Source organism: Cryptotermes secundus, unplaced genomic scaffold (assembly GCF_002891405.2).
Source record: "Cryptotermes secundus unplaced genomic scaffold, Csec_1.0 scaffold58, whole genome shotgun sequence".
Lineage (NCBI taxonomy): Eukaryota > Metazoa > Arthropoda > Insecta > Blattodea > Kalotermitidae > Cryptotermes > Cryptotermes secundus.
The window spans coordinates 780755-803839 of record NW_019734309.1 but is presented as its reverse complement, the minus strand read 5'-3'; the positions used below and the strand labels follow the sequence as shown (position 1 = coordinate 803839).

General features: G+C 40.0%; 3 protein-coding genes across 7 annotated transcripts in view; 2 read left to right on the top strand and 1 right to left on the bottom strand.

Moving 5' to 3' along the window:
- Positions 1-17165, top strand: part of LOC111868401 (zinc finger protein OZF) — a 47089-nt gene extending 29924 nt beyond the window's left edge. For all 4 annotated transcript variants that reach the window (XM_023858996.2, XM_023858997.2, XM_023858998.2 and 1 more), the window contains 5 exons: positions 30-139; positions 3284-3409; positions 8750-8917; positions 9267-9434; positions 14086-17165. In XM_023858996.2, the coding sequence (XP_023714764.1) occupies positions 3290-3409; positions 8750-8917; positions 9267-9434; positions 14086-14892 (1263 nt within the window). In that variant the 5' untranslated portion in view covers positions 30-139; positions 3284-3289 and the 3' untranslated portion in view covers positions 14893-17165. The remainder of the gene's footprint in view (positions 1-29; positions 140-3283; positions 3410-8749; positions 8918-9266; positions 9435-14085) is intronic.
- A 1347-nt stretch (positions 17166-18512) lies between these two features.
- Positions 18513-21422, bottom strand: LOC111868399. Its single transcript, XM_023858993.2, has 3 exons — positions 21182-21422; positions 19981-20128; positions 18513-19779 (listed from the first exon to the last, which is right to left on the bottom strand). Exons 1-3 carry the CDS (start codon positions 21342-21344, stop codon positions 19200-19202), a joined length of 891 nt encoding a protein of 296 aa, XP_023714761.1. The 5' UTR covers positions 21345-21422; the 3' UTR covers positions 18513-19199.
- Positions 21423-21584: 162 nt separating this feature from the next.
- LOC111868397 (MKRN2 opposite strand protein) overlaps positions 21585-23085 on the top strand; it is a 70172-nt gene continuing 68671 nt past the window's right edge. For both annotated transcript variants that reach the window (XM_023858990.2, XM_023858989.2), the window contains exon 1: positions 21585-21885. The gene's annotated coding sequence lies outside the window, so the exon portion shown is untranslated. The remainder of the gene's footprint in view (positions 21886-23085) is intronic.

Below are 23085 nucleotides of genomic sequence, written 5' to 3'. Positions count from 1 at the left end.
ATCTGTGTTTATTGATTTTTACATTCCAGTGCTCACATCACTTCCCCAGTGTTAATGAGTCCATGCTGTAGCATTCTGAGAACATAACTGTCTTTGTGGTCTGGCATTTATATACAAGTATCATCAGTGAAGAGGCTTGGTGAGTGTAGTTTTGTGTGACATCATTCATATACAGACTGTACAAGATGCAAGGCAGGACTTTACAGTACATCTGGTTGTATTTATCATGGCACAGACATAGCATCTTCAAAGATGAGTGAGAAAAAATGATTCAGATCGAAGAAAAAGAGAAATAGGGGTGGGGCTGGGGTTGGGGGTGAAAGAATGCGAAGCCCTGGCACTAGAAGTGACAGTTACACAAAGGGCATATGTACTAGCTTCACGGAGTTGAGCCCTTCTTGAGAAGCTGCAAGTTGTGCAGCTACTCAAGAACTCCCTAGCTTTTTATGGAACCCAAACATAGATACATTACCGTGTTCACAAGAGCCCTCCACTGGTCCCTATCCTGAGCTAGATCAATCCAGTCCACACCACCCTATCCTATGTTATTTTCTTAGCTTTGGTCTTTTATCCAAAGGATCTGTCCAGGTCCGAGGCCATTTGTGACATTTCATAACAAGGATGTTTTCTATGGGGGAGGAGCTGTTAGCCCCATGCCCAGCTCCCAAGCTGGAGGATCAGCTCTTGTTGACTGTCTGCAACTGCACATTCAGTATATCCCCTGCATCCACAACCTGAGAATGTGCCATGCCGTGGTGACAAGGGATCCACCTAACATCAAAGGGCATATGTCGGAGACATAAACGGTGGGGGCAAGCAAAGAAGATGGGTAAGAGAGACTGCACAGACATAAAAATAAAATGAATCAAAATACATAATTGCAATTTGTGTGATGAAGTAGGTAAGATTAATACAACTGTAATTGTAGAAGTAAAACTAAATGTAGAGGCCTTAGGAGAAAATTGGAAGCGGGGCAACCAGATTCAACGGACAGAATAGTGAGGCACATGTCAAGCGGCTTGTTCAGGAGGACATAGGATAAGGCAAAATAAAAAGTATATAAAGATGGAATGAAGGAGGAGGGCAAGGAACTAGTGGTAGGCATCACAAGCGCCATTTTTAGTGGCAGTTAAAGGGGTGCAAATAAAGTGAATAGGAGAAAACAGGTACATAAAGACTGGAGAGATAAAATAGTAAAAGAAAGGAAATGAAGAAGGCACAGGGTTGAGGAGAGGAAGGATGCTCTTGACTGAATAGGGCAAATTTTTTTTTCTGGACCGTAACTGCCCGGCTTAAGCACCAAAATCATGGAATATTTTTCAGATGAATCTTTCTACTTTCTTTCAAGGTGTAGATGAGATAATTTCATGGCTTGCTTAGGCAGAAGCCATGCTTTCTGTGCATATTGTTGCAGTAGAGCTCAGTCTGAGTTTGGTGCAGGAGATGGTGTTAATGGAGTTGGCTGTGCTCTGTCACATCTGATTATCCACTCAAATGTTTAAGTTGTGTATGGATCAAGGAGTATCATATCCATGGTTTTTCTTTGTCATGTAAATGTCAGGTTTAAAAATAAATTCTGCCGTTATCTCTGTTTTAGGTACTGAATATTTGGTTTCTTCTAAATTGTTGTTAATGATGGAATTGTTGAATTTGCTATGTCATAATTCTTACAAGTTGAAAGTCAGTTACTTAAAAATTGTATGGAGCTTTTAGCATTGTTTCATGCATCTTTTTTATAATGTGATGAAGAATTTATGGATGGCTCAAATGCTGTTACAACTTGGCATGTGCTGAATCAGCCTTACTCTGTGTACTGCCATTTTTATCCATTGTGAATTGTCACATGGCTGTAGATGTCACTTCAGTCTGAAATAAATGTATTTGCAATGACACCCTCAGTTTTGTTTGCTTCATGGGCTGCACTGTTTTCATGAGGTGCCTATTATATAAAAAGGTAGTGCTATCCCTGTAATGGGCTGTGAGCTGTCAAGGCTCCCACATTTTTATACAGTGGGCTCTCAGATGGTGAGGTTGTTAGCCTTACGCTCTGGCCACCCTTTATGCCCAGAAAGATTCCTGGCACTGATTTCTGTTAGAGACTGAGTTGACCCAAGGGCCAGAGTGCAGCTGGAAGGATTAGGTCAATTGAAAAATCGAATGACCTCATTGGGAATCAAACCCACAACCTTCTGGCCTATAGAATAATGTCTCAACTAGCTATGCAACCACATCTTTATGTATTTCTAAACCCCAGACATGACTACTTCATTGCAACAGTTGCATTAGCCTGTAAACCTATTAAAAGAGTTTGAAACTGAAAAGCTTTGATTGGTAATGTACAACACAATGATCCTGCAAAGGTCAGTTCCCAGTATTATGATTTACCTAATTATGAACGTTCATTTCTCTTTATGAGTCGTAAGCTAAACTGCCACAGTCCTGTGGTTGTTCTGATAACACTCGTCCCCCTTCAGCAGTCATATGATATGTACTCATGCTCTTTTTCTCATTTCCATTCAAACCTTTACAATTTCTGCATCAACATTTCCATAGCTATGTTTAGCATTTGTTGTTACTTTGTCTTACCTTCGTTGGACATGTGATGGAACCCTAACTATGGTCCTTAGTGCAGTAAACACAGTCCATAAATTTGATACCGTGATCAAGGATTGGTGATAAAAGCATAAAATCGATATGTAGAAAGCATCTTCAAAATGTTGCCCTGCCCCCATCCTTTTGCTTGAATATTTATTGATGCTGACAGTGTTGGGACTGTATGTGTCAGATGAAGGGGTGACTGATGAATTTGAAGCAGTCTGTGAGATGAGAATTGGCAGAGGAAACTGAAGTATTTGGTGAGGCCCACCCCCTCACCTTGTCACTTTGTCCACTACAGCTCTCCCATGACCTAGCCTGAAAACAAACCCATGCTAACACAGTGTGAAATTGGTGACTAACTTCTGAGCTAAGTCACAGTCAACATTTCCTCTGATGCTTTTGGTTCTGTAGCAGATTTTGTTTGAGAAGCTTGGAGTACAACTGAAATTGTGTCATAATGTGGTGGTTGTAAAACACATCCAGCCTGTGTTCCTGGGTGGGACGTGGTTATCTCTAGGTAAGGTGTTAGGCTCTCATTCCGATGGTTCTGAGTTTGATCGCTGCAGATTTATCTGCTCACAGATCGACATCTTCACACCTCCTCTGAGATTAATTGATATTAATTAATGTTCTGATGAGTGCTGGAAAATGTATCATATGAGAGAATGGTCTTATAATTTTGCAGCGGAATATGGATTCCATAAAAACAGAAAATTATCTGTATGGGTTGGGTGAAAATGATTCCATTGGCATGAAAACTAAGGAGGTTTACATACCATCAGCAATTTCCATAATAAAGGATGAACCTGAGGTGAGCCATGCTTTGTAATTATTTGTTTTGTATGATTGTACATTTGTTTTTATAACAGTATAATTAATTTATGTCGATCACGGTGTCTGTGCGGTATGAGTCATGAACTGTCTTTGCCTGCTCAAACACTGGGGTCGTTGGTTCAAATCCCACTCGAGGCATGGATGTTTGTGTACGTTTATTCTGTGATTGTGTTGTCCTGTGCAGGTAGCAGCCTTGTGATTGGCTGATCCCCCATCCAGTAGTCCAACCGACTGTCTAAAGATTAAGAAACTGAAGTGAAACAAAGTGTTTCACGGATGCCTTATACTCCAGAAGGAGCAAGAAGATTATGAATGAATAATTAGTTTATAATTTGATGTTCAGTTCAGCAAATACAGTAAACTATCTTGTGTGAACAGAGTACTCTTTAGGGTTTGAGATTCTCACAGCATTGACAATGAGGAGTTGAATTTTTTGAGAAGTAACACTGTATAGTACAGTGAATGTTGCCCAACCTTTCGAAAGAGAATATTACGTCCATCATCAGAGTCAAAAAGTAAGCCAAGCAAGAGAGCAGCACGAAAATGGCAGGGAGCAGCCTATCCCTGGGCTACATGGCATTATATCCTAGGAGACAGAACTCAACAGAATATTTTTGCCTCTGAAACAATTATAAAGATACAACATTTCTGTGGCTTTGTACTTTAGCTCTGCCTTATTCCTGTGAGGGGGCATGCGGTAGCATAGTGGTTAAGGCACTATGTTAAAAGTTGGAAGGTCGCAGGTTCAAATACCGATGAGGTCATTGGATATTTTTTCAATTGACCTAATCCTATGGCCCTGGGGTTCACTCAGCCTCTAACAGAAATGAGTACCAGGAATTAAATAAATAATTTTCCTGGGGAGTAAAGCGCGGCCGGTGCGTAAGGCTGATTGTCTAGATAATGTGGGACCCTCAACGTTTCACAGCCCTGTGGATCTTATTCCTGTGATGGTCCTGTTCTCTCAGAGAACATAGAAATGATTTTGAAAGGCAGTAAAGAATCGTGTCTCCAGCAAGTGTAAATAGAGACCAAACTTGTGAACCTACAGCTGTTTCATTGTCACGTGTATGGGTTTATTGCGTGACTTATAAGACGGGCATTGGATTGGATATGTTGCACCGTTACTTTCACACAACTCGGGACTACAGATAATACAGCACTATCGCTGAATTACACACTTTACAGTTCACCGTTACACACATACTAGGGTCCTGAGTCTTCACTAGTCATATCCAGACAATGGATCTGACCATCACTTCAAATTACACATGAAGTCTGTCCTTCACAGCTTAATCCCTCTCTTGCCATTTCTTCTCAGTCGCCTTCAACTGCCATCTACAGAACCTGACCCAGTTCTCTACAGTAACTAACTGAAATGAACTCTTCTTCAACTGAACCTTCCAAACTTCTGACAACTGAAAGTCAAAATCACATTGCAACTGACGGTCGGTCGGTACGTCTTAGTGTTGAGTCCCATCTGGGGCTCATGACCAGATATTTATTACTGTTTGACAGTTACGGTCTTGTTTTTTGGGGGGGTGCCCTCTCTGATGAGAAGACGGGTCTGTATTTTGTACATGCTGCTGGCCCTTGCCAGCACAGTCTTTCTCAGGTCCGAGTCCCTTGGTACTCACAACCATATTTTACTGTCTCAGATTTGAGACTTCCCTTTTCATCACCTCCTATGACTTGCAGGGTCACAGTGGAGGTATTCGAGACTGCCTCCACACCTCTGACAACTCCCTTGGAATTTCTCGTTATATAGCCTCAGGGCGGACCCTGCAGAAAAACACTGTTCTCTTGTCCTGCATTGTTTTAGACGTGTTTACTGATCCATTGCCTAGGAATAGACATGCCATTGTTGTGCTCGGTGGCTCCTGTGGGAATGTGTTTACTGAGTCATTGCCTAGCAGTGGGTCTGTACCTCACATTAGTTGTACATATGCTGCAAGATTTCAGATTCTGAGTTCATGGCTGTGAAGGTTACTTTGTATATGCTGGCAGATAGTTACTAGTGTTCCACTGAAATGTTGGTAACATATCCTGGGCTAAAGAGCCACATTCCAAAAGGAAGTGACCTTCAGTGATAAGTTGTTTGAAAGTCTGTCTTATATTATATTTGCCTGACCAGCAAGAATGATAGTTAGGCCAATTAAGATATTAATGCATGTGTAGTTACTTAAAGTAATGCTGTAAATAAATATTCATTTAATTTGCTCTGCATCCAGTATACACGTCTCCCTCTGATTACAGTGGCCACATGGTCTAACGCATGAACTGGCTTCGCTCACTCGAATGCTGCAGGATCATGGGTTCAAATCCCACTCAAGGCATGAACGTCTTTGTGTTCATTTATTCTCTGTTTTCCTGTATGTAGGTAGTGGCCTTGCGCCAGGCTCATCAGTCCTCCAAGGAGTCCTACCGTCTGTTAAAAAAAAAGATTACAAAACTGCAGAAAAAGCCAGGGCCAAGCAGAGGGTTATAGAGCCATTGATGAATGAATGAATGAAAATAAATAAATACATGTCTCCCAAGATAATCTGTCTTTCCATTGTCTTTCTGTCATATTATGATATAGATTTACAGTTTCTAGGGCCTGTCACTTTCATCATTTTTACAGGATTTGGTATAAAAATTGTGAAGCATGACAGCACATAGTTCAGTGTATGGCTTCTCATCTCATTGCTGTAGACCCAAATATTATCCTGTGCACTTTTTTTCTGAGTTTGGCATTCTGTGTGCTTATGCCAGATTTGCACTAGTTCACATGCATAAAAATGAGCATGAATTTCATCTCCTTTCATAGGATTTTATTAAATATTAGGAGCAGTTTGGTCCAGATGTAAATGCAGGGTTGATTCACTCATCTACGATCACCAGACAGCAAGACAAAATCATAACAAAAAGATAGCTACTAAAGCCATAAAAATGATGGAAATTTCAGATATTTAGGATTGACAGGGACAAATTGAAATTGGATGTTCAAAGAAATTACGAGTAAGAACAAGTTGAAGGTGGGAATTCTTGCTTCCATTTAGTGTAGAATCTCTTGTCTTCCCATATGCTGTCTGATTCACTTAGTCTTCTACCATCTATAATGCAGCAATATCAATATGGATTTTAGATGACATATTTACATTTAATTCACTAAAATGTTTAAAAATGTCACTAAAATATGTGCTATATGTTTTGGCCACACAGGGCCATCTTCAGGCAACACATTATTAAGGAATCCACTGCACTGCACACTTTCTCTTTAGCACTCTTAAGGTACATTGTTATTATTATTGTTAATTTTGGTATTATAGGTATTTGTTCTTCCTGTCTTTTGTATTGCAGCCGCTCTGTGCCCCACTGTGTGTGCAAGCCAACACAAGATACATAACGACCAAAAGTGCGGCACACACAGTGGCCGCAATTCTAAAGATAGGTAGAACAAACATCCTGTAATACCAAAATTAATAATAATAATAACACAGAGTGCACAGTGCAGTGATTTCCTTGATAATGTGTTGCCTGAAACACATAGCACATAAGCATACAATGTATTGTGGGATGTCGTATGAATGAGACAACCACTAGTTGAATTGTCCTATAGGATTTATTGCAGCTGCACAGTATACACAGATGGATTTCAATTTCAATTTCAGATATTTCAATGACATTTTAACACACATTTTAGTGAATTAAAAGTGTGTTAGTGTCGTCGAAATCTACGTATATTGATATTGTTGCATTAGAGAGGGCAGAAGACTAGGTGATGCTGAAATATAAAGTTATCGCTATCTGAAGATTTAAGGATTAAAATTTGCAGGGTTGTAATTTTACCTCTTGTTTTTTTGTGTATAATTTTCACACTTGTGGAAGAACAGAGATTTAGGGCGTTTGAGAACAGGGTTCTGAGAAGGGTATTTGGACCTAAAAGGAGATAATATGGCTAGAGAAGTTTACCTTATTTGGGGGGCGGGTTGTAATTTGTATGCATCATCAGATAATACTAGGGTGCTTAAAACATGGAGGATGAGATGGGCAGGTGATGTAGTGATGAAGTGTTAAGGGGGTTCATGCCTTTACCTGGTATAAGGAAGTCGTTTGTTTGGGTTTGTAACGTGGTACAGTCCATATTAAACAATGCACTCTATGTTGACATCTCTAAGTGTAGTTGACTTTGGCTAGTTGCCATTATTTTCAGTAGCAGCTGTTTGTCATTTGGTCTGTAAAGTTTAAATGTTGAATGTTTTAAGTTTCCTGTCAACCACTTATATAATATTATGAAATAGTCTTAAATGGAATAAAAATTACCTAACCTTGTTGGTGTCTTTGATTAATGAGTAATTAATATAGTTTACGTTTTTCATTGATTTAACAGTACTTGGTTAAATCTTGTTATGTTATGAAGTATTCAGAATGAAATACATAACTACTAGCAGATGCAGAATGGATTTAGTGTGGAAATTTCTATACCAGTACTGATTTATACCAACTGTCTGTATTTATATGTTAATATGAAACATTTTTAATACCATATCCACCAGATCCCCTTGTTGGTGTCTCCACCTTATCGTGGTGAGGGGGTTTGAGTATGCCAAGGACCCTGAGAGCTATACCAGCGGTAGCGTAGCTGCTGGCAGGGCCTCCCTTGCTGGACAGGTCAAAGGGTAGGCATCAGACGAAGAGAGACACCAAAAACCAAAAACTGATGCCGGAAGCAGCGTCATCAGCAGTGACTTGAAGCACACAGCAAATGATGCTCGAGATGGTTCAAGTTCCTATAGCAACAGGCGTGACCAGAGTAGTTTGAATGGCTGTTGTACTGCGATGTGGAAAGAAAATGGAAAAACTACCACATTATCATTCTTCCTGGATAGTCTCTTTCAAAAAACAGAGACACCATGTATGCGAACCAGAAGACGAGGAAGAAAATGTAAGACCTTGGGGACAGAAGAGGATATTCTCATTTGAAAGAGAAAGCTCTAGATCGCATTAAGTGGAGGAACTGTTTTGGAAGAGACTGTGGACCTGTTGTCTGACAGATTACTGATGAATGAAAAATGAATCCATCAGAATTGATATATTTTTCTGCATAAAAAAGCTGTTAGCTTAATTTTACACTTCTTGAATTGACATCTCTTTTGGGAAATTTGTTGTAAACTGTAAAAAACCGTAGTTCATGATTTTCATAATTCTATAGAAGAAAGTGTGCATAAAACTGCTGTTATTAATTTGACACAATACAAAGTGGTTGTAAAGGAAGTGTTTTATATGATGTAATGAGAAATCTAATTCATTGTTGACGAGTGTAATGGTTTTACAGAACAGTACAGATATCCTGAAGGTTGAACCTGGTTCAAGCAATGAGACATATCCGGCATCTTCTCATGAAGGAACTCAGGTCAGAGACAAAAAAGTTGAGGTCTCAAATGCTCAAGAGGTGGAGGATCCTCTGCTAATATCATTACCAGGAATAAAGGCTAAACATGAGGTGAGCTGTATGTCTCTCTCTCCATTGTTGTTTCACATGTGTCCATAATTGTTTGTTGTCTTTCTCATCTTGGTCTGTTGGTCTGCTGTCCATAACCAACACTGGTGAATGGATTTGAAGAGTCAATTCCAGAATTTCTGAAGAAAATTAATTGCATTTTGCTGCACATTGCTTATGGAATGCCAATTCTGTGAAACTACTGCATGGTTACAATTTTGTTAAAGCAGAAACTACACAGAACTGCTGTTATCAGCTTGATGCAGCAGAAACTGTTTTAATAGAAGTTTTTCTTATGTCACGTAATGAGGGAACACAGTCAGTATTGATGAGGGTCAAATCATTTTCACAGTATTGTATGGATTTCCTGAAGCCTGAGCCTGGATTAAGTAGCGAGGCATGTCCAACATCATCTCATGATGGGAATCAGATCATTGACATAAAAGTTGAGGTCTCAGACACTCAGGATGTGGAGGATCCGCTGCTAATAACATTACCAGAAATAAAGGCTGAACATGAGGTGAGTTGTAGATTTGAACGTGTTCTGACGATGGTGTATAACACTCAGAATTACTGGGTTTTCAGACCCAGCAGAGTAGGCATCTCCATCCTCACCTGAGGACAAACAGATTCAGTTTCCAAAACGTGTTCTCTAGTTTTTAGAATATCAGATGGTGGACAAAGTCCAAAAAAGTTAGATGTATGTTTCCTTGTCTATTGTTAGGCACTTTTCACAGATACCCAGGTTAGTCTGTTTTCTTCCTCATCCCTGTGCAGTTGTGCTTTTGTCACTGTATGAGGGTGGTTCAAAGTTGACGTGAACTTCATTTTTTTACTAAAAGAATATACATACCAGAATCACAAAACCCTTGCTCCTTTTTTATGTATTTTCCCATTACATTAGTACATTTTTTTCTGTTGTGGCAAATTACTAATGCCAGCAATACAAACATTTCCCTCCCCCTGATTGCATAGCCAATTCATGACACCCAGAGTTTGAGTCAATGATCAGTTTGAAATGTCTGTCCTCCTAGTTACCTTCACTGATGCAGGCAAATGAAAATTACTGGCATTTAAGTCAAGGCATTATTAAGGGTGGTTCATGATTTCCCAGTCCATTGCTGCCAGTATTCCCTTCATCACATTTTTGTATGTGGATTATATCCTCTGACAGTTTCCAGGTCTTTTATTCCAAATTGCTTGGCGCACGTCATTGTAAAGTAAGTAAGGGTAATACTTACTTACTTATGGAGCTGAGCCCTTCTTGAGAAGCCGCCAGTTGTGCAGCCACTCAAGAATTTCCCAGCATTTCATGGAACCTGAAGGTTCATTACCATGCTCACAAGAGCCCTCCACTGCTCTCTGTCCTGAGCCAGACCAATCCAGTCCATACCATCCCATCCTATCTGTCTAAGATCCATTTTAATATTGTCCACCCACCTATGCCTTGGTCTTCCCAGTAGTCCCTTTCCTTCTGACTTTCCCACCAATATCCTACATGAATTCCTCTTCTCCCCCATTCGTGGTACATGCCCTGCCCACCTCATCCTCCTTGACATGATCATTCTAATTATACTTGGAGAAGAGTACAATTTATGAAGCTCCTCATTATGCTGTTTTCTCCAACCTCCTGTCACTTCATCCTTCTTTGGTCCAAATATTAAGTAAGGGTAATACTATGCATTAATTGTTATGCCATGAGGAAGAAAATCGACATGAATCACTCCTGAATCCCAAAACACACTTGCCAGCTGACAACTGTGTCATGAATATTTTTGGTGGTGGAGGTTGCTTGTGATGCCATTCCATGTGGGACTTGTTTTGACACTGGAGTGATACAGTGCAGTTGTGTTTCGTCTCAGGTTACTGCTGGCTCTAAGAATGTGTTTTCCCTTCAGTTCAATCTGGTGCAGATGTTTGGCAGGCCTAGCAACACACCACACCTTCCAGTTGAACATTAACATTCTTAGGATCTACCAGGCATGCACTTTCTTCAACAATCAGTGTTTATATATAATAGTTTAAGCACTTCCAACACACACTGTAATTGGCCTGTTTCTGAAAGTCGGTTCTCTGACACAAGAAATGTTCATGTGCATACAGTTTTCAGAGAACTTATTCTAGCAGTCATAGACCCTTAACATGTGACAAAGTCTCTTCCCTATTCTCTGCATTTAACTTATGTAGAATATCTGCTTGTTTCACTATCTTTCACTAGGAAAATGATGTTTCAGTGCTGTTCTACACTAAGAGTGATCTCTGACACCATCTTGTACCAGCTCTAGTGTGTATGGCCACCATTCAGGCATTGGGTGTAGTGTTGTCACCAACTGTCCGGAATAGAGTTTCATTTTCCTGGCATGCATGTTTTCAGGAAAAATTTAAGTCTTGTTTAACTGTGAACCCCCTTAGTATATTGAAGAGCTCATTCCCAGATATCTGAAGAAGACTATTTTGTTACACACTGCTTGCTGACAATGAACTTTAAATCTGACCCTATCTGCAATCAGTGCCATGGTTGACACAGTTGATGCAGTTGCATCATCACTCTGTTGATTACTTCACCATATTCTATGATTCCTAGAGCACTGTTGCTTGTACAAGCAACACAGCACGCATATAAACTACACCAGTAAAAACAAGAACACATCACCAAGAGGGATAGATGACAATATCCACTACCAAGGAAGATAAAACATGATCCTTATGGGTTCACAAACAAATTTCTTAACTTAAAAGTAAGTTTTTAAACACATTCATAACATTTTAACGTAAAGGAAGGCTGCTCTGATTCTGTTAGGATTAACTGATGTTTATTGTTATAGTGGGTATTCCAATTTTAGCACTCTTATTTCACCATGTCAGTGCAACTTTGTCAATATATTAAAATTCACACTTCAAAGGCTCTTTGCCTTCTTTAGCAGTACATATTTTGGCCCAAGTGGCCATCATCAAGTGTATAAGACTGTACTGCTCTGTTGTTTAATAGGAAGAGCTACACTCAGCACAAAGGAAAGAAACCAACACACCGATAAATGTACACCAGCCCATATGTGCACAACAAGAGTAACCATGGCATGATACTATAAAAATAACTTAAAACATTTTATAAGCATTTGCATTACTCGTAAAATGCAAAATACAACAGCGTATGTTGCTTGAGTCATGTGATGTTCAAGCAGGAGGAGGTGGTTATGATAGCTTGTGGGCAGGGGTGGGCGTGCGTCAAGGGGAGGTTATTTGGGTATGTATTATTATGATGAGTATCTTTTATCACTAGATCAAATAGAGGGTTACATACATCTATGAAGGCATGTCTTTGAGGAGACCACATGGTAATGTCCAAAATCTACTGTGCTTAGATCCACCCCAAAACAGACCAGGGCACCTTAGTGTATGACCCTGCATCGAGGTCTTAACTGTTTGTTCTTAGACATTGTCCAGAGCACTGGGATTTCTGTTTCCACTAGCCCCCTCCTGTATTATTCATCTGGAGAGATGTGAAATCTTCATCTTTGTATTTATGCAGCAAAACTGGCAACTGAAATATTTCAGTTGTTCACCTGACCCTTCGCAACATTTACAAGTTGATCAGGGCCTCTCTCGTGCATTTATGCCTTAACTGCCTTCTTGAGTGTCTTTAATTTCCCATAGACTCTCATGTCTGACCTGTGGCCTTCAACTCATCCAGCACATAGAAGGCATACTGGCAGCCCTTATACAGGCTGTAAATAACTATATGTTACAACGCTCTGTTGTAGATAAATGGGTTCAACCTGATCATATTTTGTTAATACGCCCATGTCCAGAAACGCTTTGTTTATGCACTAGGGCCTCTGAAATGTGAAGGACTGCCCTTATCTCTCACCTCTGCGGTTTACTGGTGATATTTACCTAACATTTCTCCAAGAGATCTCACTGAGCTGCTGGAAATGTTGCCTTTGGAAGTCCGTCGTGAAATGTGGTTCCAGCATGATGGTGCCCCAGCGCACTGCACACGTCATCCGTGTGTATTTGGATGAAACTTTTGGCAACAGATGGATTGGACATGGAGGCTCAATAACCTGGCCCCCTCACTCCCCTGACTTGACTCCATTGGATTTCTTTCTCTGGGGGTACATGCAAAGCCTGGTGTACAAGACTCCAGTGGAGAGACAACCTGATCTTGTGGCAAGAATTTCAGAAGCAGCTGGAACCAACCAAGAAATGTTGGGAATCTTTCAAAGAGTTCAGCATAACATAGCCAGGTGGAGTAGAATATGCAATGAAGTTGGTGGCCGCCATTTTGAGCAACTTTTATAATGTAAAACAATAACATCCCCTAAAACTTATGCATCCTCTTGGAAACTTTTGTGGCCCTTAGTGCCAAAAGGAAGTGTTTCTGGTTTATTAACGAAATATGATCACATTGAACCCATCTATCTACCACAGAGCATTGTACCATATATTTATTTACATTCTGTATATCATGGGTATTTTGTGGAACTTCTTTCTGCCAGAAACTAATGAATATTTTGTTCACAGTTTAACCAGATGTTCTTTCACGTATGAAGACCGAGTTTCTTCTGTCACCTTCTCAGCTTTAATAGTTTTGTAAGGACAAACTGTATGTCATATATTAAGCTGTGTTCTATTTATTTGGTGTCAACCTTTGCAGTACTACCTCCACAGACTCCCAAAGTGACTAGCAGAATTTCCATGGGTATACACCACACAATATGCAATGAGTATTCCATCTCGAGGCAGGTTTGTCTTTTGTCTCTTGCTGGATATCCAGTCACATGCATTTGTTCAGCAACAAGGCCCCTGATGCATCTGCTGAAGAGACCCCCTGCTTGGAAATTTTACACCAGACAGTCTCAAACTTATATTTGCCACTTTCATCTTGGTTCTGTTTTTGTCATGGAAGGACTGTGGACCCATTCAGTGGGCAACAAATTACAGGTGATGCCATCCATGCCATCTTATGTGGCGTGTGCTGGTGGATTCTCCTGCACAAAATGTGTACAATTTTTTCGTATATCCCTGTTGATTGTCTGCGTTAGAAAAATGTGCAGATAATGAGTCTTACATGATTTATAGCAGTCAGTTCTAAATATTATATTGGGATCTGGTAGAGAACACAATTGTTGTGTTATTGTAATAAATTACTGTTTTTTTTTTATTCACAGATTATTCAGAATGCAGATCAGCTTATGCATGGTGAGGACCATCCATATTCTTGTAATCTGTGTCATAAGTCATTTGGTACACAGAGGAAACTGAAGAGACATGAGCATGTACATAATGGGAAGCGTCAATACTCCTGTCCTAGTTGTAGTAAGTCACTTGGTACTAAGAGAGATCTGAAGAGACATCAGCGCATACACAGTGGGGATCGTCCATATTCCTGTGATGTGTGTAATAAGGCATTTACTATGAAGAGTGACTTGAAGAGACATCAACGCATACATATTGGGGACCGTCCATTTTCCTGTGATGTTTGTAGTAAGTCTTTCATTGTGAAGCGTGATCTGAAGATGCATCAACATGTACATAGTGAAGAACGCCCTTATTCCTGTGATGTATGTAATGTGAAATTTGGGAGAAAAAATTATCTGAAGGCACATCATGAACGCATACACAGTATGGAGCGTGCATATTCTTGTGACGTGTGTACTAAGTCATTCACAATGAATAGCATTCTGAAGAGACATCAACGTATACACAGTGGGGACCGTCCGTACTCATGTGACATATGCAGTAAGTCTTTCCGTATGAAAAATGTTCTGAAGACTCATCAGCGCATTCACAGAGGGGAGCGTCCTTATTCCTGTGATTTGTGTAATCAAGCATTTAGTACTGGGAGCATTTTGAAGAACCATCAACGTTTACATAGCGGGGATCGTCCATATTCCTGTGACATATGTAATAAGTCATTTAGTAGGAAGGGTACTCTGATGAAGCATCAGCACTTACACAGTGAGGGGCATCCATAATCATGCAAAAGTATAATGCTATTTTTGGTGTACAACTTCTCTCAAGGTCCATCAATCTAGTTAAATGTATAGCTGTCAGATTCGTATTATGTGTCTAGCAAATCTTTGGAAGACTAAATTGCAGGTAATTCACAAATAGTGGTCAGCAGGTATGTACTTGTGATGTGTGTAAAAAGTTTGTTATAATATTTTTTTAAGATGTGTGCATGGTAAAAATTGTCCATACATATGTGATGTGTGTAAATCATTATCTACTTTGAAGACACATGAGTTTGTATATGGAGCAGTCATATTCCTGTCATGTGTGCAATAAATGACTTCTTCACCAAAGTTGAAAACACCACATGCACACGTACGTGTATGTTTTGAGTTGTTAATTTTCAGAATAATTCAAAGCTATGTGAAGGTATATGTGCTGGAAAGACTGGAAAGATCTGTTGGCCTGCGACATGTGCAGTCTTTCAGGAGAAGTGTTCTGAATATGCTGTAGCACATACTTGTGAGTGTTCCTTTTCTTTTGATTTGCGACAATTATTTAGTAAAGAAAATCTTGAGCCATGAGACATGTCAGTTAAAAATTGCTGACATTTCAGGGACCATCCCTGTTCCATGATCAGGATCTGATGTGACATAAGATTCAGGCTGTCCTATACCAGCATGCAGACCGTGATTGGAACTGAGCATGAGCCAGTGGAATGCTGGTGGGTGGAGTCATAAGTTTGTCCTGGACATGTCTTCAGATTGTTTTGTTCTCACACTGCTTTATCATATTGGTCACCAGGTACCAGGACTGACTAAGACTGAGATCCCCATCACTGTTAAGTTCCTGTGGTGGAGGCTGATCTGAGTGGTCTCCTTTATTAAGTTGTCCATGTAGCCTGGTAATTTATCCAGTATGGTGGTACTGCTGAATTTGATACTGTGGTGTATTTGCTCTATGCATGAACTGTTGAGCCACAGAGGCCTCGGGGTACATGCACAACGTGAGGGTTGTGGATTGTATTGGCGCGTTGCTAGGCGACAACTCTGTGACTGCTTGGATAGCGCAACAGGAAGTGTGAGTGACGTCACATACCCCCAATCATCCCATTGCTATGTGACGCTCAGTAAACACCCCTCCCCGCTAGGCTGTGATGTCAAACAACAGTAGGGCATCTATTGCTAGGCAATGCATGGGTAGACACGCCTGACAACAGTACCCGTCATCTGTTGCCGAGCAGCAATGTGTTTTCTATGTGGTCTGTGCCAAGCCTATATAAGGGGCAGCGAACACTATTCAGGCAGTATTGAGTATGAGTTACGAGCAGTATCAAATACTGAGGATGGGGTACTTCGAGAGTATTGTGAGTACTTGGGACTTCGTAGAAGATCTGTGAAGATTTAAGTTTGATTTAGAAGACTTTGTGTGTGCGACGGTGCAATGGATTATAAGGTTATGTAAATCAGTAATAGCGCTGTGTATCAGAATGTAACCAAGCTGTTAATAAATCCAATCATCCGAACTAGAACCTGTCACTTGTAACCCCCTACACACTACTGTGGCCTGTTTCACATTTATGTTCTGCTGCTGCTGCTGGCCAAGGTTTATGTGCCTCATGGTTCTGCCTGCCTGCCCAGCATACACTTTGCCACACTCACAGGGGACGCAACATATATCCCAGCAACTTTTAGGCCTAACTTGCCCTTTATAGGTCTGACTATGTGGATGTTTTTCTTCACAGGTATGTGAATTGTCTTATTGCTGCGTTTGGAGAGGAGCCTGCTTATTTTTCATGTTAGCCATTAGCCATCTCACATGCAACTTGCTTTTTAAAACCCTTAAAATATTTTAAACATTAAAATCTCTTCTACATCGCATTAAATACTTTGACTAACATTGGTGATCTTTAAGTGTCTCTGAAATTGCTGATGAAGCTGCTGTGCTTCCGTCCACAAGTTCAATTTTTGGGATATGCCCTCGTCTATGTGCCCATGTGTCTGTAACATGTATTACTATTTTGTGTATGATGTGTTGCTGTTTCTTATATATACTTACCCTATTGTTACGGGTAGTTCCCCTTACTGTGTCATGTGTGGCTGTTATGAATGTTTGCTAAGGTGGTTTTTTTTAACATGTATATGCAGAAATGGCCTAAGCTATGCCAATCCAGCCCTCTACAGCACATTCTTTTAAGGTTTGCTCTGTTTTATTTAAAGTGTGTGTGCTGCTATATAGTGTGTAATTGTTGTAATGTTTCAAATAGTGGGTTATAAATGTCAATATATGCAATCTATTTTTACTGATTTTATATGAGGTGGTATTGAGAAGTTCCTGGACTATTACTGTTGTAACTGTGTCGGTGAAAGATGATGAGAGGGGAGGCCAAGGTCACATTTCCACAAAGCTATTGCATCAGCCTGCCATGTGACACCATGCTGTGAACATACATTGTTTTTACATGAGCGCTTTTTCAACTTTGCATTTTGTTCTTTCTGCGATGGATGGCAAAATCGAGCAGTGTCTGCAACCAAGTATCAACAAAATGACAGAAAATGTTGAAAAAATTTGAGAACCGATCCACGAAGACCGTCGCCAAACAATCCATGAGCTTGTAGACACCGTTGGTATCAGTTATGGCGTTTTCCAGGCAATTTTGACAGAAAATTTGAACATGCGCCACACTGCTTCTTCACGACGTGCCTGCCCACACATTCCTCAAAACAACAGAACTGAGTGACTAACAGCAACATGGTTATCATTGACCAGACTTAGCCCCCGTGATTTGTTTGCAAAATTGAAACCGAAACTGAAGGGTTGACATTTTGAAACAGTGTCTGACATCCAAAGGGAATCACAAGCGGTACTCAACAACATTAAGGAAAATGTCTTCCATGGTGCTTTTGAAGCATGGAAAAAACAATGGGACTGCTGCGTACATTCCCAAGGACACTATTTTGAAGGAGGTGGCAGATAAAATTGAATACGTTACGGCAGCATTTCATTTTTGACCTAGCACAGGAACTTTCTGATACACCTCGTGCAAGCGCACATGATCCTAAGGTTCCAGTATCCATTACGTCTAAATGCACCATTTGTATGGCTGATCTCTACATCAGTTTATCCTCATTGCCTATAATCTTGACCCACTGGTCAAGGATGGTGCTCAGACCCTATGTGACAGGTCGGTATGTGTGAAATTTTTTATATATATGAGTACAGTATGGCACAGTGTGCCATGTGGTCAGTCTGTTCACTTCCACAGAGATCTTTGTTGGCATGGATACTGGTGAGATAGTGGAGAAAACCCTGAATCTTCCTGTTTCCCCACACAACAGACATGTTGTTCATGTACCTCTACCAGTGTGCCAGATTCAGAGTCACTGAGTTAATGGCCTGTTGAAATAACTCTGTGTAGAAGTTGGCTGTTACAAGAGTGAGGGGCAATCCCACAGCTACACCATCTCATTGGTTGCAGAAGAAGCCACTGTAAAGGAAAATAAGTTGTGAGGATACACTAATGTCTTTTGCCTGGGATGCCAGTGGCACTGTGTAGCTCTTATCATTTTCAGTTGGGGACAAATACTGAGAGTTTTTATGCTATGTCTCATACCGATTCAGTGGACTTAAATGTGTAACAGTATATATGTCAGTTATTTTGTTTATTTAGTTTCTGATTCAAAGTATATGAATACATTTCAGCCAAGTACAAGTGGTAGTGATCATTCCAGTGGTTACAATAGTAACATTCACAAAATGGTTCCAAATGAACACAATTTCCTATAAGAACGTGTCTCTGAAGAAAAACAGGCTGGACCTTGACTTCTATAGATGCCAGGATCTGACATACAAAGCATTTTGTCAACTGTTTCAGGTGTATGAAAGGAGGAGGCGTTTCTGTCAACCAGAAAACAAGAATTCCAAACAGACAGAACCAGACATCCAAAAAGATCCTTTATGCAGATCAGTTTTAATATTGTGCCAAATGCGAATTCCCCACTGTGAAAAATTTTAACGTGTGATGAAAAAAAAAGTATATAAATTCCTATGTCGTACATTCCAATACCAGTTTCCAAACGCGGCTGCTGCACGTGTGCGGAAAGACAAATCCGCAACACCAAATCTCCCTCTTGCTTCTCCCCAAACTTGGAGATCAATTGTGTTATAGTTATGGAAAATTCGTTTTCAACGGAGTTTCTAGCAAGGGTTACTAGTGCCAACTGCACAAGTCAGGACCACAGCACTTAAAAAGAGCATAAGATGGCAAAAACAAAATAGTGATGGAGAACTGGGACCTGGTGTGTTGCTTGAGACTGTGGGCGAAGACAAATTACTGGCTGTGGTTTGACAATACGTCTTGTTGGTGCGCAACTTCTACTAAGAGTTTTATGCTGCCACACAATGCACACAATTTCACATGAACTGGTGATCGTTTTTGGACAAAGATGTGATGACAGCTGCTAGTCGCTCGTGATGTTGGGTCACTGCATTCGCTTTGGGTTGAAAAATGTTGTAATTCAGCATTACCAACCAACGTGGAAATTTCCATCCTCAGTTGTGCTTGTTCATATCGAGGAAGCTTTTTCACAGTTTTCGCCATAGACATGAAAAAATGGTCTGTCTCATCAAATTGATTTTCAGGAGAAGTTACGTGCCGCTGAGCTATTTGTTTAAGCAACTGCAATCGTTCCTCAGATTGTGATGACCTTTTCCTCTTTTTTGGTGGCTGCGCGTTGTCCAAATTTTGTCTCCTTTCATTACAAATGTTCTCCATCTCACCTTCCTCCAAGAGTTCCTCATGTTGGGTGATGTCACTTTCTTCGCTGTTAACCTGTGTATCCTCCTCCGTAGCCACAGTCTCGGTAATTATGCCCTTACTATTCTCATCTCCAACAACATTGGTAACAGTGCTGAAATTTAAAATAACATATTATAATACCATTAGTAAGATACTCATAAATAGTGACCCAATGCATCTGTTCAATGGGAAAGGTATCTTTTTTCTGACTTTCCAAAACAAACGTTACAAGGGGGAAAAAAATTAATTTTACTCGACTACGAAGGAGACGGGTTGTGTTTAACAGTCCATGCATGTACATTCCTTCTGCTACCTTCTTTTTGATGAACTGAAGCCATCTAAGAATGATAGGAGAACAGACCTCTTCTTTGCTGCCTCACCACTGGAACCAGTGTCAAGTTTTCCTCTCCGTCTAATATAATAATCTCTTACGTAGGCCCACCTCTTGCTGCAGTCAACATCTGCAATAAATAAGTTTGTAAATTAAAACATTTCTTATAACTTCCTTTTTTTCTTTCAGGTACTTGGCCACAGGAGAGTCATTCAGATCACTTTCTTTCCAATTTCGAATATGCCATTCTTGGATAAGTGTCATAATAAAACAAGTTGCTGACAGCATCACAAAATCTACGTTCAATTTAATAATGCCATCACCAACAGAGGCACAACTACGCAGAATTGCTAATACATATTTGTCAACATGGAATTTCCCAAACTGTGTGGGAGCGATTGACGGGAAACATAAGGAAAAGGGCTCCCGAAAACAGTGGATCGACATTCTTTAACTACAAGCAGTTTTATTCAATCATTATGCTAGCAGTTGTCGATGCGGAATGCAAATTTGTTGCAATAGACGTTGGTTCTTATGGCAGAAGAGACGCAGGTATCTCCTTAAAAAGCAAAGGATAAAACACGCGGACCAATACATTTAATATACCTCCACCAAAAGCATTGCCCGGAACAGATAATGTACCACACGTGATTGTTGGAGACGAAGCTTTTGCTTTACACGAAAATTTGATGAAACCCTATCCGAGAAAGCAAACTTTGAGTGATCCATCAAAAGCTGCATATAACTATCGACTATCTCGAGCTAGAAGAACGACTGAAAATGCTTTCGGAATTTTATATGCTTATTTTCGAATATTTTTCCAGCCGATCGCTACCATCGCTACTGTCCCAGAAACTACCGACAAGTTGATTATATGTGCCTGTATTTTACATAATATGTTACGGGAAGCAAAAATATTCGCTCCAACTCAAGTGCGTTTTGATGATGCACTTCCATCACCTACAGAAAATGTATTCCCTCTAGCAGCAAATAACGTCCGTGCACGAAAGTCACCCACGCAAATCCGAGAAATATTCAAAACCTATTTCTTAGGTGGCAGAATAATTATGCAAAACATTACTAAGAAACCTAATTTTTATCCATTGTAAACAATGTAGTTATTTTAAAAACATGTAGGCTAAAATGTTTCAACATAAAAATAAAATATATTTATATATCATACCTGTTTTATTAAGTGTATCGCCGATTTCACACCACAGATTTTGCTTCAGCTGGGCTTGTCTGTAGTATTTGCTCTTCACATTATATAACATCTCATGATTCTTCACAAAATCTATTAACAGTTCGTCGTCTTCGCTACTCCAGCACGTCATGTTTTGAGTCATTGCAAACGAAAAGTTCACCGCACCTGCCACCGTACCGTACAAAAACGTTGCTAGAACTGTTTGCCGCCGCACTCACCGCCGTCATACAAATGGCGGCACCGCTATTTTACGTGGCAATTGTGGTCAACGCTCTCTAGGAAACAATGTTCCTTTATTTCTTTGGCAATGTTTTAGTGACGTCATTCACCGTCATATTACGGCCGCTACCCGAGGAAACAAACCACTTTGAAATAGATCGTACTGTTTTCTGTTAGGCAGATCCGTGTCTCAGATGATTGAAGTAATTCTGTCCTCGGTTGATAATCGCTGAGTGCTCAAAAGCTGCTTGATGTTGGAGTTACGGTAGTTGAGAACGTTGAGAATGATGAAGGTTAAAGAGCGTTGAATTTTGTTTTGGTAATTACATGTCGAACATCGGTTGAAGCGCTGGTTTTTAATAAATACCGGTTTAAGACTAGTTTATTTCATTTTACGTATTTATTGAGCATCCGTTTGGCGTGTATGTGGACACTAAACTGTTTCGTGGTGCACCAGTGAGAACGTAAGTTTTGAGAAGTAAAACAGATCGTTTGATTGTGTTGTTTAATATTAAATCGTTTGTTATTTTTTGTGTTGGACAGTGTATTAACCTTTAAATATAGACAATATAATGCGATAAAAGGATCCTATTTTCAATTCAGTAACTTCGCCGACAAGCGGCGGTCGCTCGGTCGGTATAGTTCACTTGCGGAGTACAGGCCACGGAGTTAGTTAATTAGTAATTTAAAGGGATAACTATAACAACTTCTGGGATGTAAATTCGTATAAAGCCCAATAGAAGTTCACCGACGTATCAGAAAAAGATACTACTTCCGTGATGATGGTCGAAGAATAAGCGAAGAAGATATCCAGAAAATCTGCTTGCTTGCATTGCTCTTCAGCCCAGAAAATGGAGGAAGTTTGTTTTTTCCGAAATGTCGGTTAATTTCTACCGGACTACAGTACGTTACATCCTGGAAAATAGTAAATACGATTTAAAGTTTGTGATTATCTGAAAATTACACATCTTAATTTTAATTTGAAATAACGGTTTGGAGATAGGGCTGTGGCCCCACCGCCCAGTTGATTCAGTATCCCCAATCTCCAAAGATGTGAGCCTTTTTATTGTCGTTTCTTTATTTGAACTTTATATTATTGGTTTGCATTAGAAGGTATTTCGATGGTTTTCAAAACTTAAAATATTTGATCCACAGCTGTAAGGAGTTCATGGTATACCATTGTTGTGAGAAGGAAGTTAAGAGTAGTTTGTATTAAGGCAAATAACCTTAAATAGAAACATAATGTAATAGCAGGTTAGAGAGATTGGGTAGGTTAGAGTATGTTGGGTCAGCAGCTTTATAAATGAGCCTTAAATTCAGTAAGATGTATATGTAATCAGTAACTTACTTCCTGCTTCTGCTAGTTTGGCATACTCTCAACCCCAAAAATGGACATATGTTCATCTGAAATATGGGTAATGTCCAGACTATGTGATTTTAAATCCCAAAGCCTGTGCTTCAGGGTCAGTGTCTTGATAACCTCAAATCTAATGCATATGAATTCATTCAAGTTGACTTTCCTCTCTGCACACTACCTGCCTCCATCCTGAGTAAAGTTTTGCTGTTTTCTTCTTTTGTATCTTTACTTCATTTGTATGTCCTATGAATAAAATTAATTTTTGTGCAGAAAGGTATGTGGGGCACACAGCAGTGTAGTTGGTTGA

Coding starts and splice junctions, on each gene's coding strand:
- LOC111868399 (XM_023858993.2), bottom strand. CDS start 21,344: ATGACTCAAAACATGACGTGCTGGAGTAGCGAAGACGACGAACTGTTA. Junction 20,129..21,181: donor CGATACACTTAATAAAACAG/GTATGATATATA, acceptor TATTTATTGCAG/ATGTTGACTGCAGCAAGAGG. Junction 19,780..19,980: donor TTCAGTTCATCAAAAAGAAG/GTAGCAGAAGGA, acceptor TTTAAATTTCAG/CACTGTTACCAATGTTGTTG.